This window comes from Trachinotus anak, unplaced genomic scaffold (assembly GCF_046630095.1).
Source record: "Trachinotus anak isolate AG129_WGS33_773 ecotype Australia unplaced genomic scaffold, CSIRO_AGI_Tana_v1 ptg000004l, whole genome shotgun sequence".
Lineage (NCBI taxonomy): Eukaryota > Metazoa > Chordata > Actinopteri > Carangiformes > Carangidae > Trachinotus > Trachinotus anak.
The window spans coordinates 7,020,995-7,039,438 of NW_027273855.1; the positions used below are offsets into that span (position 1 = coordinate 7,020,995).

The window sequence follows — 18,444 nt, forward strand, 5'->3', positions numbered from 1 at the left end:
ACGACCAGAAGCTTATGGTGGCTAACAGTAGCTCATACTGTCAAACACTAAGTAGACATTACTGTGTAATATTCAGTTTGCTGACTTTTGAATCCTCCCTATTTGTGCTGTTGTAATGTCAGGTTTTGTTACTGTTCAGCTCTTTAATACTTCGTACTTTGTATTGGAAAGTAACCGCAGCTGATTTTCAGTTAACCTTTTATCTCAACACATAATTATATTTTATTAAACTACTTATTTTATTCTATTTAAGTATAATCTTAGTTTATTTATTACTGATCTTATTTAATAACTTATAATTTTACAGCCTTCTTTGCATTTCATTCTGACTGGTGGTGTGGAACTCAATTTCGTTTTTATGTGCACAATAAAAATGACAAAGAAATCTTGAAGAATTAATATTTGTATTTCTAATGTTTATTGATTGAAAACTTGGCCTGTACCTGACTTGTATTGATTCTTCTAAAGAAAACGTGAAGACAGCCTCGTAAAGCAGGACACTGTAGTTGCCTCAGTAATAAAATAGAGAATTATTATTTGCCTTTTGATGACAATGATACAAAACACAGCTCTCGTTTTGGAATTTTTATTGTAAATGTGTTTTACATAGTAGAACAAGAGCAAAAAATATAACATTTTTAGCAACTTTTTTGAGCATTGAGTGTTTACAGAGCACATTTGAAAATGACTTATCACATGTTTCATAATACAATATGCTACACTGCTGAATGGACCTGTTACAATAAGTGCAAATCAAGAAGTGCATCTGCACATTTGTAGTTTTCAAATGTTGATCCACAGATGTACCATGAATCATTTCAAGAGCCCTTTTTAATAATGTGTTGTGTAAACACCTGGCAAAAAAAGCTGCTACATTTTTCACTATATATTTGAATTATCATGTTATGTACATTTTCTTTACATATTTTTTTTAAAAATCTTTCACAATCGCAGAAATCACTAGAAGACTATTTCAGTTCTCCTTTCAGATGCATATACAGTATTTACATACATTCATGGGCTCACATAGGGCACCCATTCAGAAAAGTGTTTCTTCTGATTGTATGGAAGGAATGCCTGACACAATTAATATGCTTCCTCCATACAGCGTCAGATGCTGTGCACCAAACACTCAAAAGGTTTGTCATTGTACGTTTCAGCATAACATGACAATTCAGATTTTTAACATAATTTCCTCAATTTGTCAACTGATCCTCGACCTTATGGCACAGGAACCATCTCTAAACTCTGTGCAGCAGGCATATGTCCCTCCCATCACTTGTTTGGTTTAATTCAGCTGAGATGTAGAGTGAGACAGAAAATAGTAATCTATACATATGAATGTAATATGACAGAAAAGCAAAACAGTCACTGTTCCATTACAGTACAAGACGACAAGGCATCTCAGTTTGTGGCAAGAGAGTTGATATAAAGACCAAAGACAGGTCGTACTTTTTGCATGTTTTTCAATTTTCTATTAATGTTGGAAGAAAATGCTGCAACAATTCACATGAGGGTAAGATGCAAGGAAAATGGGATTCATAAAGATGAATTTGTCATGTGATGCTATAAAGGCATGCAATTTCAGTCTAAAAAAACGGATAACAAGTACAAGCAATTCCAGTTAAATTTGATATGTGAATCATTTCATTTTTCATTTTGGGAAATGAATGTGTGGAAGGAAGTGGATTTTTGTTAGAGAACAGGCTTCAGTGGGAGCACACTGAGCCATTACCTCCCCTCTAAGATGGGTGCAAAATATCCCATATATTAAAGTGAGTCTATATAACTTTTAAAAGACGACAGAGCAAATTCATTCTCTTACAAATGAAAAGTTTAATTAGTAAGCTATGAAACACTCCCTTAATAAATTCAGCACACTTGGTCTGGTATGACCAGTAGCTTTCGGTGGCTAATATTTGCTAATGTGAGCATATTTGTTGCTGACTATTCTTTACTTGTGCTAGTTTAGTGCTGTGTTTTAGAATTTGCTATTATCCTGTAAATGCTTTAATGCATTTATTTTCTTGGGCTTGGGTGAATTTGATATTTGAGGTTTCAATGATGTACAATTCAGGTCTCAACAAATAGGAAGTAAGTACAAAAATATTCCAGTTAAATTTGATGAGTAAGTAAAAATCCATCTGTATTGAAATAATTATATGGAAAAAGAAGGAAAAAAAGAAACTTGATTTGGCAAGAGAAAAGGCAATAGATTTGGCATGTTCAAATAAATCACTGTTTCATACTGTTACCAGACTTTTCCTGTGTGAATTTAGCATGTTGTATTATTTCAGCCTATGTATTTTTGACAGCAGTAATGTGAAGTAGATAAAGTGACATAAAGTAATACATGATATGGCATCACATAACAGCACAAAACTAGAAAAGAAACGTTTACGATTCATAATGATTTTGTGAATACTTGTTTTCAATATTGATGTCAAATATTTTGCCAATAATCATTTGATATTGATCCAAAAAGGCCATAAAAATGACAACTTACAAAAACAAATTACAAATTGCAATGATCCTTGTTGGCGAGCAGTAATTCAACATGAGCTTTGCTCTTGTGTTTGAGGTTACTACAGTGTTTTGTCCTGTAATTAGACCCAAAGGCAACATAGAGACTGATTCAAAGCTAAAGGAATGTTGATGCATCATTTACTCTGCCGTCTAGCGAGAAAAATATCGAACCGCCCTGTGGATCCCACTGCTTCCTAATACAATGTTCAGTTAGCGACACATTAAATTCAAGCCACTAAGCGATGATTTTTTGCTAATATTACCTTTAAACAACATTTGGCTCGAGGAAGGGAAAAGAAAACTGGGGGTTTTAAATAGTACCACACCCCCCAGTGTTACAACCTTTTACTGATATAAGGCTTTTGATTCATACATTAGCACTAGCACACACCTCAGAGTGTAAAAAATACTCCGAAATAGAAAATCTGTCTTCAAATTAGATTAGTTAAAAGATTTGACTGAGACAAATAAATGTTGTAATATACAAGAAGCTTATTCCACCTGTGAGGGTGTTATGTCAAGTAACAGTTTTCTGTTTTAGTTTAGGTTTTACAGTCTTTTCCTCGCCACCCAATAAATTATCACAGTACCATGAATGTACGTCACGCGTACATATTTGAACATAAACACACACGAGCATAAAGAGTCCTGCACAGACCTTTAAAAAGGTGTTTCAACCCCCCCTCCCACCCCTTCTGTCTTTCCTCTCACACACACAAACAGCCCCCGCCCCCTGCTTAGCGTCAGTCTGTCAGAGTGGGTCAGGGGGGTCAGTTTGCAGAGCGTCCTGTCCTGCTGCTTCGTGGAAAGCGGTGGACTTTGAGGTGTTTCGACAGGTGATCACTGCGGGCAAACTTCTTCTCGCACACGATGCACTGGTATGGTTTCACTCCCGAGTGGGAGCGGCGGTGTCGGGACAGTTCGTCCGACCGGGAGAACCTGTCAGAAGAAAACCCAGAATGAGATTTATTAAATCTTTTCCAATTTCTTCTTTTCAACAATAATGCCACACTCGTGACTTCTTGGTGTTTCATTCCCTCGCATCGCAGTTGTCAGTCAACATTTAGTCACATATAAGTGAAATTTCACAGAGGAAAATGCACACTCTTTCTCTGTCTGTGCATAAATTAACCAATCTGTTTGGATTCAGTGCTTCCAGTGCTCCAAGCTGCCAAATAACATGAAAACCGTGTCATGCGGTTTTATATGAGTGTTATCTGAGAGGTGTGACGCTATACATGTGTTTTGCCCTGTGTCTTCTCTGTGAAGTCAAAGAGCTGTCCCATATTTAGCTCAACACATGAGCACTGCAAATCCCAGCCCGGTCTATTCCTGGCCCGCTCTGCCCTGGTCTCTGTGGAGCTTCGTCCAGCTTGGATATCATGACAGTGAAGGGTTAAGTCGATGATAGAGTAGTGCCTGTTGTACGTGTGTGTGTGTTTTGTGTGTCTGTCTGTATATATTAGTTAAGCTGTTAAAATCAGATTAATCTGTAACACGGATTCAGTTCCAGGAGCAGCAGCAGCAACAGGTTGAACGCATGAAGGTGATAATTCACAGAGATGTAAAGACGTCACTCACAGTTATGTCAAACCATTTCCACTTTAGACATGGATTACATAACCACTATTAATCATTTTAATGGCTCAGTGATAAAACGAAGATAACACATTTTATATGGCTGAGCTGAACCTCAAAACAAACACAAGCTCTTTTTAACCTGCATTACTACTGTGAATGTTCACTCAGCTGTTAAATAGACAGATAATAACTTCCTTTGATTCTAATACTGTTACATCTTGATTTCAGCTATATCAGATTTAAATGTGCTCATCCATTGTTGTTCCTGGTTGTTCTTTGAACTTCAACATAATTAATATGGCCTGTTATGTAAAGTACGCCTCAGTCCTTTCTCTCAGTTTGAAGCTTTCTTTATTCAGCATGAAGCTGCTCCCGTCTGGGCCACTTTGTACCACAGTGAGCACAAAGACAACATGTCAGGCTGTTGTGCAAGGCAGGGACTGAATTCAACACTAAGCTTCACCGTGGTTCACATTGTTTTCATTATTCTGAGAGGAAACAACCATGACTTCATTTAACATGTATTAAGGAGGCACAGCGAATTTGAATATTTTACTTCAAACTACAAAACAAGTTTTCCCTCTGACAAAATGCATGCTGGGAAGTCTGCCGATATGCTAATAAGGTAATATTGAGTTTCTGGTTAAAAGACTTCAGGGGAAATTGTTTATAAAAGTGGTTTGAAAAAAAAAAGAGATTTTGCATGAAGTGCAGCTATACAGTCCATATCTTATAGTAACACATATTGTTGTTTGGGCTCTGAGCTTCAGCACGTTCATATATGAAATAAAATGATGGATAGCACGTTAAAGTGCTGAATCGCAGCTTCAACAGTAACTGCACAACTTGGCTACTAAATGTTTCATTCATCCACAAAGGAGCTCACACGTGGCTCATAGTTGACTGAAAGTTGCCATTTAAATTGAGGTGGAGCTGTCTGTCAGTATGAGGAGTAAAGAGGCGCAAGTGAAGGAGATAATAATGAGGCTCAAAGGAAGCAAAAACTATCAGAGATATCAGAGGTAGTTGGTAGGTGGGTACTCTCTTAAAAAAGCAGGTGTGCACAGGAAAACTAGAAAATGGCAAAAAAAAAAAAGAAAAAAACCCTGCAAACTGAGGAGTATGAGTCTTGTGGATGAGGTGTAGATGCAGGTGTATACTGACATAAACTCTAGAAGATGCAAACCACCAGAAAGCCTCAAAATGCAGGAAGATAAAGAAAGACCAGGCTGCAGTTCACAGAAACACAAAAAAGGAACCAGCAGAGCTCTGAGGCAAAGTTCTATGGTCTGATGACACAAAAATCAGCCACTATCAAAATGATGGAAAGAGGATGAGGATGTGTGGGGAAAAAAGGAGGACCTCGAGACACAAAGCTACCATTTCATCTGTCAAGCATGTTGCTGGTTCTGTATGGTACTGGCACACAAGTACGATGGGAGGCTGTGGAACAATCTCCCAATTTGGGTTCAGGAGGCAGACACCCTCACTGCGTTTAAGCCTTGAAACTTTCGTTTTTGATAAAGCTTCTAGAAAGGGCTGGCTCAGGCTTGCCTGAACCATCCCTTAGTTATACAGCTATAGGCTTAGATTGCCGGGAGACTTCCCATGATGCACCGAGCTCCTCTCTCCTCCTCTCCCTCTCCATCTGTACACATTCAAGCCCTCTATTCCCTCCAGGAGTTTTATGTTTCTCTCCTCTCTTCTCTTGTTGCTCCCTGCAGGTATTTTTGCCACCCACTGATCCTGCTCAGCACCCACTGCTACAATTATTATCATTAGTCTCATTATTGGTCTTATTATCGTAATATATCTTTGTGTGGAACCTGCATTGTGCTATGCTCTCTTTCAAATTGAGCAAATACTTATGTTCTGATGGTCTGGACTGTTACTTCACTGATGCTGTGTACTGTTAAGGAACAGGAGAATATAAGGACTGTTGTTTTCAGATGCCTTGCAGCTGCTCCAAAGATGCTACGCTGCTCCGACTTCTGTGAAAACACATTTGTAAAGGCTGTGACTTCACACAACTTCCAATCATTTTGATGACTGAAACACGACCTTGTTGATCCTATGATGTAAGTTAACATTTTCTCCAGCCATATAAGCAAATATTTGGATTGCATCTGATTACTGTTGTTGTTGCACAAGATGTTTTATCATCATTCTACAAAAGATGAAGGCGTGAATCTTGGATCCATCAAAATGGTGCTTCAACTGCAGTCAGGGGATTTTCACTTGATTTGTCACTTCCAGCAGTCCCCTTCACATTACATATCCAACATTTACATTTACATTTACATTTAGTCATTTAGCAGACGCTTTTTTCCAAAGCGACTTACAGAAAGGGGAACGATCAAGGTTAAAAAGGGGAACAATCAAGGTTTTAGGTCATATGACCTATTAATAATATTAAAATATTGAATAGTGTAGCTTTAACAACAGTGAAAACATCCTACTGAAAGTTACAAAAGCCTCACGGCAAAAAACAATTTGTGTAGGGTTTCATAATCTACACCATAAAGAGGCTTGTCCTTATTAAAAAAAAAAAATCAGAAACCACATCAGTGTCTTTATGCTCTGCTTTATGTAACTGTTCATTTGTTCCTAGAAGTAATTGCACCCTGAAGCTGTACTATATCAGCTTCAAGCCGGGGCATGATGCAAAGCATGTACAGCTATTCTACTGACTCAAACTGGGCCCGAGCCCAACTATAACATACTGTACTGGGGAGGGGCTTTTAACACAACATGCATTCAGGACTTATACAAATAGACAGCCTAATTGTCCTTCAAATCCACATTTTCTGATGTGTCATGTGCCAGTTCTCTCCCGTAGCCTCACATCTGTCTCCGCAAACTGATGCCCTTTCTTGCTACAGCTCTTCCTCTGTGGGGTTTCTCTGCTTTTTATGTCCAGGCCTTGTGGGTGAAGTCACTAAGTTCATAACTCCAAGGGTGGAGGGCACTTGTGTTGATCACTTGAGTGTGATTTTGGTTCACATGGGGACTGTGGGTTTTGCGCTTTAAGTCCCCGGGGCAGTTTGGCGTGGCTGAGGCACGACACATAGTATACATATTAGTGTGGGTGCTGTGGGAAACACATACGAAGGTTTTGTTCTAGCTTGTCCCTAAACTCTGCTGTGCAGCCAACAGAGCGTAGAGAAAACAGCCTGAGAGGTGGGGCGATCAGGTTGGTTACACACCTGGAAAGTTACAGTAACAGAATTTTTTTTTTTCCCTGTCAAAGCTCAAAGCTCTTTGTGTCTCCTGTCACTGCGTTTATGAGTGGTTTTCAATTTCAACTGTGCGTATGTTCAAAGAAAACTCACATCAATGCATGACTGCACTAATCAGTGGCAGAAGTTTGCCTTTGCAAAGCTGTAAAAACTCATTTGACTGGTTCCAAAATTGATTTTTTTTTTCTTAAACCAGAGGAGCCAGATTCAGTTGCTCTTTTTGTTTTTTAGCAGGACACCAGATCCTTTCTAGCTCCACAGGAGGATCAATAATACATCATTATTGTTGGATAGGAAAGCACTCCCTCTTACTCTCTCTTTGCCTCTCTGTTGAGCTCAAAGTGTCAAACTCTGAAGCTAAAACAAACTGTGACAACTTCGTCACCACCCATTCATCATTACAACAAAACAGCGTTGTAACAACGAATGTATCAGCTGACAAGTACAACAAGCCGCTGCCCTGATGACAGACGTCGAGCAAACACATCATCGCTGTGTTTTTACAGTAAACTGTTTGGGTTTGAGCCCAGCTGTCCAACACAGATCTCCATGCAGGTCTGAGCTGAAAATACTGCACGCTCATGTATGTGTGTGTTGCCTGCATGTGTTCCTCTAAGTGTTTACATGTGACTTTGTGTGTGCATCCAGATCTGAGCATAATCAAAGACTAAAGTCAGAGAGAAAGAAAAGGAATGAAAGTATAACAACCTTTATAAAAGACAGAAAAACAGCTTGGCAAAGGATTAAATATAACTTTCACTGAGTTATAAAGCCAGAGTCCAGCCAATGAAATACATTCCTCTGTACTTCAGAGGAGCCAACACATGGATCTAAAGGTTACAGAGGGTAAGGGGCACCTGCCCCCTCCAACTCACCTCCATTTCCTGGCCCAAAGGGACAGGAGCAAGGAGAGGACAACTGTGTTTTAAGGTCAGTTGAAGAAATGCACGTGTCTCAGTGTCTACAGCCCATAAAAGACCAATGTAAGCCTTTCACCAATGTGAAAATACAGCATTATTAGCTTAAAACAAGTGTTTCCTATTTGTTTTTGATTTGACAGCAGGAATATGGTGGGTTTCTAAAAGCAGACTGCCTGAAAGAACACCAGCATATCCAAGTTAAACTTTCCCAATGACTATTAGACGTAGTATGGGTAAGATATAGTAGAGGTAGTCTTTCATCTATTTGTAGCTGATCTGTGTACATATCAGTACGAGTCGACATGCACTGCAAAAGACTTGCATGGCGCAAACAGGAGCTGCTGTTACCACTGACCGAATGGAGCGACTCTTACAAGGATGTGGTGAAAATACAAGATCTGAATTACACAGATAGTCAGAGCATCAAGCGACTAGTCAGAGAGTTTCTATCTCAATTCATGTGCCCTGCCAGTGTAACGTTGTCTAACAATGTTGCTGCATGTAGTATTTCAAAGTATTGCATGTTTCTGTTGGTAAAACCAAGTGTGAGCTGCGGCAAGTTTTTTATCCAAGAGTATAGGTATGTGTCAGCCAAAATAACAAAGTAATGCTGCATTGAAAATAATACTGTATCAGCACCCTATCTATAGATCATCTAAAGATGTATTCACATTACAGGACTCTGATGATGACATATTAGTCTCATCCAGGCTTTTCTCTCTGATGTTTGTGTCTCTGATCTGAGAAGCAGCTGATTTAGCTGTATATTACATCAGCTTTCTCTTTTTCACGTTACAGTGTTTATGTGTATAAATGATCAATCATCTTATCAGTACATTCTTCTGTAATCTGGAACTTCGAATGTTTTAAGTTGCCCAGTGAAGAAAACCTTCAAGAGGACTGATGCCACTCACATGTCTGTGGACTAACAGTGGAGCCCAGAACCTGGAGCCAGCTAGATTAGCTTAGCATAAAGACTGGAAACAGGGAGAAACATCTTCATTGGCTCCATTCACAGTTCAAAACATCTGCCCACCAGCACCTCTAAAGCTCACCAATAAACCCATTATATCCCATTTGTTTAATCAGCACAAACACAGAAAAGTAAAAACAGCAAGTTGTGGTTTTTACATGGAGTTATGTGCTGTATCTGTTCCTTGGCTGTGAGCACCAGGGTGCAGTGGTTTCCTAGAGGCTGGGCATGAGAGTGGTATCAATCTTCTCATCTGATTTACTGCAAGGAAGTGAAAAAATGTATTTCCCAAAATGTTAAACTATTCCTTTATGTGCATCAGCTAGCTTAATGCAATTAAACAGGCTACCTAACAGAGTTCATGAACAAATACATTTAATACATTATTAAATGTATTATTTTGAGTAAAAAAAAACTGTTTGCCTCAAGCCAGCCTAAAAAAAAAACACAAGGGTTTAATGACGTTTTTTTTCAGAACAACTTGATGCACTTGGACATGAGCCCTGCATACTGTGTCTGGAGACCACGAGGATTTAAAACCCTGACCACTGAGCAACCTGAACTAAACCTAAGTCTAAACTCACATTTCAACTCAATCCCTATCATAATTAAACCTTAACGACAGTGCTTGCCCTAACTTAACCTGGTCTCTGTCTGTGTGTGGAAAGACATACACACACACTTGCACACTCAAGACACTATACACACCCTTGGGCAATATGTATGTATAGAAATGGAACCCATTGATCAACAGGTCAAGAGGTGTGATTTGCACTTGGATAGAAAAAGGTTAGATGAGGATTTTATTACTTTGATGAAGGCAAAGATTAAAGGAGGCAAAAACCTCATTAGTTTGCGACTGCAGAGTCTTTAAAAATGTATCATGGCATGAAAATGAGTCCTATGGTGCTACGAGAGCTCGTCTGAAGTGAAAACTTTCAACTTGATTGTGCCAGTGTTGATCCAGTGTATCTCTGCTGCATGAATGTGCGTATGTGAAGTGGTTGCAGACAGTGAGCAAACAAGTGGAATAACTAACTGGGGACAAAGTCTGAATGCAACTTCAAAAGGCGCTCTATCTAATCTAGAACTCCACCATGGTACAAAAACACACAGATAATGGGGCACAACGCCAGCCTGTAGAAGAGGACAAACTGTAACCATCTTGAATTCAACTTGAACACAAGCTTCCCCCGAATATGGGCCATTCCCTACCATCCATAAACTTTCTAAACAGAGCCTCCTGAATCCTCGTACTGTATATTTAACAAGTATTTCTGCCCTCATAAAACCTATCTACTGTAAAACAATAACTTGGTTCTTTTACCAAACATCAAAGACTCTGTGAACAAGCTTAAAGATGTTGGGCCATTTGCTGTTTCTGTGAAAAGGATGAAAACCTTCATGCTTCAACCTCCGGAATGAAGTAAAACAAGACATCCGAACAGTTTCATGCTGTTGCACATGATTGATTAAAATCTTTACCAGAGGGCCACAGTCTCTTCTTATCTGTAATAGCCCCCCAATAAAAAGCATAGTTCTTTACACAACAAACCAATGTGCCGCACTCGGAAGTTGATAACCTGGTTACTCTCCGTAGTGCGGATAAACATAAAGGACAATTAGTGCTGCAGGTGCATTAAATAGAATATAAGTGTATAACCCGCATCACTCTATCCTTTCCATCCACTCATCCACACTTCAATCAGATCTATGTTGCAATGTGTGTAAGTGTGGAGGGAGCAAGAAGGGCTCTAATTTATCTTTACCTCTCCAGTTAACAACTGATTTCCCTTTGACTCCTTGCTTATGTGAATCCTTTGGCCTAACATAGAGACACTTGGTTCTGCTCACCTCCATCCACAGCCGGGCCATGTGCAGGCGAAGGGCTTCTCCCCCGTGTGCCTCCTCAGGTGGGCTTTAAGGTGGCTGCTCTTGGTGTACATCTTATTACAGCCGGGAAAAGAGCACTTGTGCATTTTAATAAGGTCTGCTACTGCATTCTTCTGGTACCTCTGACCTCCAGTGAGGACCCCTGCAGCTGAACCTCCCCCAAACCCACCTTCCCCGAGCCCAGTGGGTTTAGCGGCAATGGGCACCGGTGCAATCCGGACAAATTTGGATGAAACAGTGCTTCCCATTTTACTTGAGCTACTAATGTTTGCTGGGGAAAGCAGCTGAGGCACCAAGGCAAAGGTTTGCCCCTGAATGTTGAGCAGGAGCTGGGCAATTTTGATATCCGATGGGGCTTGGGTTGCCTGGGATGGGGTTTTCTGGGGTTGGGTCTGCTGGGTGATGGCATCTGATATGGCACTGGGGTTAGGTTCTTGTTTGATCTGTATGGGCTGGATTTGTAGGATGACAGGAACACTGGAGGCAACACTTGTACTTTCTGATGAGGCAGGCGATGATCCACAGTCCTCCTCTTTAATCCCATCAACTCGACTACTGGAGGAACTAGAACTGGCTACACAACTAGCATCCACTGTTGATGGTGAGCTGTCCATGTCAGACGCACAGGGTGAATGTTTGGTCTCTGTGTAGGTCGAGAGAGGAGAATGTGCCACAGGAACAGTCTGATCTGAGTTCTGTGACAATGATGCAAGCTCTCCTCCTATTGTCCTTGAACCTTCCGCCTCAGTGTCCTCTGATGTTGGTGACATGGCCTCATCACTCCCCTCCTCTTCTTTCTCCATTGCCACTACCATGTTCTCCTCGAGGAACTCCTCTATCTCTTCCAGGGTGGGCTGAAAGAGGAGCGCCGCTGGATCCTGCAGATCATCAAGCAAGACTGGGAACTCATAACAGTCCTCTTTGACTTGCTGCTGGAGGAGACCCAGCCGCTGATCCCTCTTGGTCTCCCAGGCCAGGCCCATGGGTAAAAGAGGGGCAGTGAGAGACGAGGAGGAAGAGAAGCATGGGGAGGAGAGGCATAGAGAGGAAGAAAGTGGAGAAGAGAGAGAGCTGCTGCTGCTGGCAGAACTTGCTGAAGTGCTAAGGGATGTCTGTGAGAGTAGGAGGTCCAGCAGGCTGTCCTGACTCTCTCCTCCTGATGAGGAGCTACAGCTCCCACTGCTCCTGCTGCTCCTGCTTTCGTAACTGGAGCCAAAAACGTGCCGCGAGGTTGGCGATGAGGACTCAGGGCTGGAGCAGAGGGAGGAGCGAGGGCTTGAGGACTCACTGAGGTCGTCCTCAGACAGGCGAGGCGAGGAGGAGACTGTCACCCCTTGGTAGGGGTGGTGGTGGTGGTGGTGGTAGATGCATGCGTCGGTTACCATGATGCCCGGCGACACGCCACCATTGGCGTGGCGACAGAGGCAGTTGTAGTCAGACCCCGGGGAGCCAGTATAATACAGGAAGGTCTCCTCACCAAGTGGCAAGTGATCCACCATTCCTGTGCGGATGGAGGCAGCTGACTCTGGTCTGCTCTGAAGATCAAGCTGAATGTTAATCAAAACTTCTGTCTTCTTCCTGCAAAAGAAAAATTATTACGTTTATCATTTATTACGATGAAACAAATATATCTTTAAATTGGAACGAATGTCATCCGAAACCACAGTTTTTTTGTATAAAATCGAGTGTGCTTTTTAAATTAAATGTTAATAAAATATAATTCAAAGTTAACAGGGTCTTGTACTTCAGTGCTGTTATGTAATTACCGATCCAACGCCAAAATCTTAAGCTGCAAAAATCCTGCATGACAACACATTAACACTGTCAGTCTGACTTAAACTAGGAGGTTAATGTTTCATCAGACAGTCCCTGTTTTTATGAAAATAAGTCAACCAGCAGACTGTCTGAATTTTTTTTTTATCATTTGGTCCCTTAGCACTACCTGCTGCTTTTGCAAAAGCTCTGCAGCCGATGGCACTTCAAAAGGAAAGTCAACCACGTGTGAAGGAAGTGGAATTTGAAGACTGTGTGTGTGTGCGTGTGTGTGCGTGTGTGCAGACGCTGCAGCTGCTAGCTCAGACTTCAAGTTGACCATGTGGAATCAGGGGTTCACATTTGTCACTACTTTTAACATGAAAGCCACATGGTTCTGCTGTCATTCAATGCAGTCTTTCTACTGATTTCACTCTTGCCTTCTGTGTAACAACTCTTGTCTGATTGACAAGATAATTGCACTGTTCCATAACTGGTACATACATAGTGATTAAAATGAAGACACAAACTAAAACATGCTGCAGAGGACTAAGAGGCACAGTCACCACAATCAGTCAGTACAAGATCAGCAGATTTCAGCGGGATGATGAGTGAAGGATTTAGTGTTTATTTTTAACCATCCAACAGCCCACAGACAATGCAACATGTCTGCACTGGCATGGATTAAAAATGCTAGACATAATCAAATGGCATTAAATGCAGTGAGTGGCTCATGGTGATTAAACATGATAATGCAATCCCTTTTAAAACCTTAAAAGGCTACACCTTTATTGCATGAGCACAGAAAAAAGGACAACAAAATAATTGTGCGCCCTCTTCTGTAAAGCTGAGGAAGAGCGCCCCCCCCAGTGAAGTGTAGACCAGAGGACCTTCAGAGGTCCTGACAGAGGCTCCAAGTTTTCTCAGGAAAAATTATTCTTTAATTTGATTATTCCTACTGCAATTTGATTATTATTACTCTACTGATCAATTCAGTGTCAAGTTCAATTTGTGTTCATTTATTGTCTGACTGATGTTTTCTACATTCAGTGCAGTACGTCATTAATACGGGATTACCGATCGATCGCCAGAGTTCGCGTCAGATGCGGTTTCCGATGTGATAGCATCATGTATGATCGAGACTATGGTAGCCTACCTCATGGAAAAAAAAAAGTTTGGGCAGAGAGTTCGGGAACACCTCGGCTTGGCCAGGTCTTAAGTCACTTGCCCTAGAGTAACCCTGCCGTCCTGAAACATCAGAGACGCTTTGACAGTGCCCCGGGTCTTCACCACGCTGCATGAATAACCAGTTATGGAGTTTAACTCGGGATTTGTGGCATAGTGCAAGTTTGCAGGCGGTGACACAAAGTCAAATCACAGAAAAAATGACAAGTCCCAGTATGAGTTTAGTATGATATAGATATTGACACAGCTGCAGAAATGACACATAGGGATTTTATAGGCTGAGGAATTTTTTCTGACAGGGAGGCAGCAGCATGCATGAAGCATACAGCTCGGGCATGTATGTATATCAAATTTCTCTCCACTCACTTAAACCGAGCTGTGCTTCCCTCTGTGCATGGCTCTACTGTTAAATCACACCAGCGTCCCTACTTCATGCACTTACCTGTATATGAGGAATCCAAAATCTCGCTCCTCTGCGCTGAGAGCTCCTCTCCTGAAAGTGGCTGTCAGTGCGTAATAGCGCGTAATGGCAATATAACCCCACTACACGGTCTTTGCATTACTGCATATCCTCTCCTTCTCGCTCTCTCTCTCTCTCTCTCTCTCTCTCTCTCTCGCTCCCTCTCACTGAAACACACACGCACACACTATCACTCTCTCTCTCCTGAGGACTGGTTGTTCGCTGAAGCGTCACATGAACGAAGCTGTGTACGTTAAACCAGTAAAATGAGGGGGTCGGCTCATGAAGGCTCGCCTGCTCGGCACTCCACAATTGGCTCTCGGTGAAGGGAGGCCGGCCTCAGGGACCAGCGTCAATGGAAATTGGGACCGTGTGTGTGTATGTGTATGTGTGTGTTTGTGTGTGTGTGTGTGTGTGTGAGTGTGAGTGAGTAAGAGTGTAGGATGTTTACTGCTTACACCTGAGCATAACATTTCACTACCATAGCCCTATAATGATTATAAAGGACATGCAGTTTGTTTGTTTTTTGTTTTTTTATCCATAGGAGTAAGTGTTTTCTATATAATATTAAAACAGAAATTTACTGTATTTTAGACTCAAAATCAGTTTGTGTTTAATTTATATAGACTCATCATGCATTACGGTGTTTAGGCTGTTAGGCTGACTCTAACAGGACGGTGTTCCTGGAGAAAAAAGTAAGAGCAAAACATCGGCATTTTGGTTCATAAGAGCCCTCTCTCATCCCTAGAAAGCACACTGAGCTTTTTGCGTGTTGCACATGACCATGGCTGAATAAGTGACTGAGTGACTGAGGGAGCCATTGAGTAGGTAAGTGAGCGTGTTTACATGCTGCCTAATAACATCAGTAATAGAAGTTTTGCTTTCACTCCAGCTGAGCAGACCTCACATAAACACCTCTGCTGGGCCGAAGTAACTTTAGTGGCTCCGGCCTAATTTGATTTGCCTGCGTAGGTTAGATTAGCTTTCAGTGTGTTTGGATAAATGATCCACTTTCAGCCAGCTTGTAAACATCAGGAGTGTTTCAGTGTGTACTTGTATACAGCACAGAGTTGTGGCTATTATGCTGTGCATGCACAATGTCACACTGAGGGGGTGTGTAGGAATAGCCTGCTTCTACTGCCACTATTACCACTGCTGTGGCCAGTGATTTTACTACTTCTACTGATACTATTAGTACTACTACTAATACTGCTACTACTAATTTTGCAACTTTTCACACTGATATTCCTGTTGGACTGCTACTACTATTATTGTACTCCTATGGCTACACAACTACTACTTTATGCAGTACTACTAGGCCCACGTACGCTGATGCTACTGCTGCTATATGCGACTGCTACAAATACTGCCACTGCTGTTTCAAAACAACACTACGACACTGCTATTGCTTGTGCTACTGTTACTGCCACTACTAGTACAGTACGACTGGTGCTGCAACATGCACCACAAATATTAGGGTACTGCTAATATTGGTATTACTACAACTACAACTAACTGCTGTAACAGTAACTGCTGTTGCTACTACTCTCACGACTGCTCGTGTTGTGACAACTACCACAACTGTTGATACTACCATTACTCTTATGGCTAAAATGCAACTACAGCTAATGATAGCAGTATTAGGCCTATACTGTGGGTGATACTAATACAGCTACTTCTACTGCTGTTGTTACTGTCACTGCTAGTACTAGTAACTACTAGTGCTGCTGCTGCAACAACTACCACAACTATTACGGTACAACCATTACTATAAATACTGGTAATACTATAGTTACTGCAGCTGGTGTTACTAGTAGGCTACAACTACTGTGAGTACCTACTATTGCTACTGCAGTTGCTACTGCTCCTACTGTTACTGCCACACCGCACATCTACTGGTGCAATTACCACAACTATTAATGGATACTACAACTGCTGCCAATGCTACTACTGTTTCTAACTGTTGATATTTCTGACACACGAGCATACTAATACTGTTACAAGTAATATTGCTAATACTAACACTACAACACAGTGCGATATTGCTGAAGCTGTATGTATCACTACTTCTTTGAACAGGCCTCACTGAAGTAAAAGTGCAGGTGTAAACAATAAAATGAATGATGGCTGAATTCCATTTAGCTGCTTCAGTTTCAGGGTCCTGGTAATGCTGGCTCACTGTTCCACTGTCACGGCTCACCGGGACACTTGAAAAGAACGCAGCCACTGATTCATTTTGTTGCCCACACCACGTGCTTTTTCTCCTATGACAAGTCAAAAAGTCTGCCGTAGAAAGAGACCTGCTTGTTTGATTCCTCCCACTGCCGCTACAGCCCGTAAATACCTAACATGATTTTATTAGAGATAACTGTGGCTGTTCCTAAATGTTTTTGCTCTCCTCACAAATGTAATGTACCATGGCCCATTTAACAAAATCTCAGCCTCTCACAGTAGATGCTGACCTGAAATCAGACACAGGTCCTGTAAGGTTGCTCGTAACAAAATCCTAAAAAAGAAGCAGGACTGCCGCTGTTCACTGTGTACAGTCAACACTTCTCTGTTTCCCACACAGATTACATCTTTGCTCATATCAATAGTCGGCTTGTTAAATATATTAGGAAGTCCCGGTATCTTGTTAGGCTAGGCTTTGCCAGATTTATCTCTGTGATCACTTTTCGGTCTCAAGATATATTTTAAAGTGTAATTTGATGTTGTACTTGAGGAAATGCAGGGCTCACAGTAATTACTCACCAGCCCAAGCCCACAGAGGTTCTTTTTTCTGCCCCACAAACTAATTGGTTTCGGCTGCTCTATTCAAACACACAAACACCTACACATATGCATATTATGTAAGCCCCAGATGGACTTAATGGATCAAATTGATTTATTTCCCCTGGCAATGCTTGCAACTTGCCAAAAGTGAAATGGGGAAAACATGTGCTTCTTGAGTGCATTTTTCAAGTTTGTAACGATCACAGACAATGCCCTCAACAAAGCTGCCATTCTCACCAAGAAGCACTGGAAGGGGGCTATGGGTAAATACTTAAGAAGCAGGATAAGTTTCTTATCCATTTTTGGCACCATAAATATAACAAAAAAATATACATAATGGTAAATGTTTTTTGCTGATAGTGTCAGTTGGATGTTTGTTGTGATCACTGACCAAAGATTTCAGATCATGCAGTTTTTTCTTTTTGCCCCTTCTAAACTGTTTAGTATCTTGGGCAGAGTGTTTGAGCTGTAACCAGCTTTAGCCTCACCAGCTGACGCAGACCCCTGCAGCTTTAAAACCTGTCATGTAAACAGGAAGCTGCAGCAGTTCACTGGGTGATTGGAGTAAGTCTGTGGCTGAATTTACACTGCTGTGTCAGAACTGATTATTTCCTCTCTCTTGACATGATACCTTGACTCTGATACATACAGTGTAAACACCGATAAACCTGATTCAGTGTTTTTTTTATGTTGTGACAAGGATATGATCGCACCTTTGCCACAAAAGTGGAAAGACCAGACTGCGCCTGGCATGTTTCATTTTTCTCCTCTGAGATGTTAAAAATGTTTTTCTGAGTAAAGTGTTTTTGTGGGGGAGTAAATCTATTACAGGACACTTCACCCTTTGCCTAAAGTTTTTGTTTTTCTCTAGTATACACACACACACACACACACAATTGCATTTATTTTTAGACACTCTGAGATATTCACAGTACCAATGTGAAACATTTTGAAAAAAACCCAGATTGTTGTTGGGAACAAAGATTTCCTCTGAGAGTTGCGCAATGAGTTTTTAATAAAGCTGCAAAGAACCCCCACCCATCCAACCAATCATTACCACTGCCACCAACACAAACACCCCTCCTGTATCTCATCTTCTTAGACAGCTTAGTTGGCTTTAACTTACACTGGCAAGTCTCATCC

General features: G+C 41.2%; 1 protein-coding gene across 1 annotated transcript; it reads right to left on the bottom strand.

Moving 5' to 3' along the window:
- Positions 1-570: 570 nt before the first annotated feature.
- Positions 571-14,774, bottom strand: LOC139620207 (Krueppel-like factor 15). Its single transcript, XM_071475523.1, has 3 exons — positions 14,512-14,774; positions 11,094-12,710; positions 571-3,465 (listed from the first exon to the last, which is right to left on the bottom strand). The coding sequence occupies exons 2-3, from the start codon at positions 12,629-12,631 to the stop codon at positions 3,297-3,299; spliced, it is 1,707 nt and encodes a 568-aa protein (XP_071331624.1). The 5' UTR covers positions 12,632-12,710; positions 14,512-14,774; the 3' UTR covers positions 571-3,296.
- Positions 14,775-18,444: the final 3,670 nt, after the last annotated feature.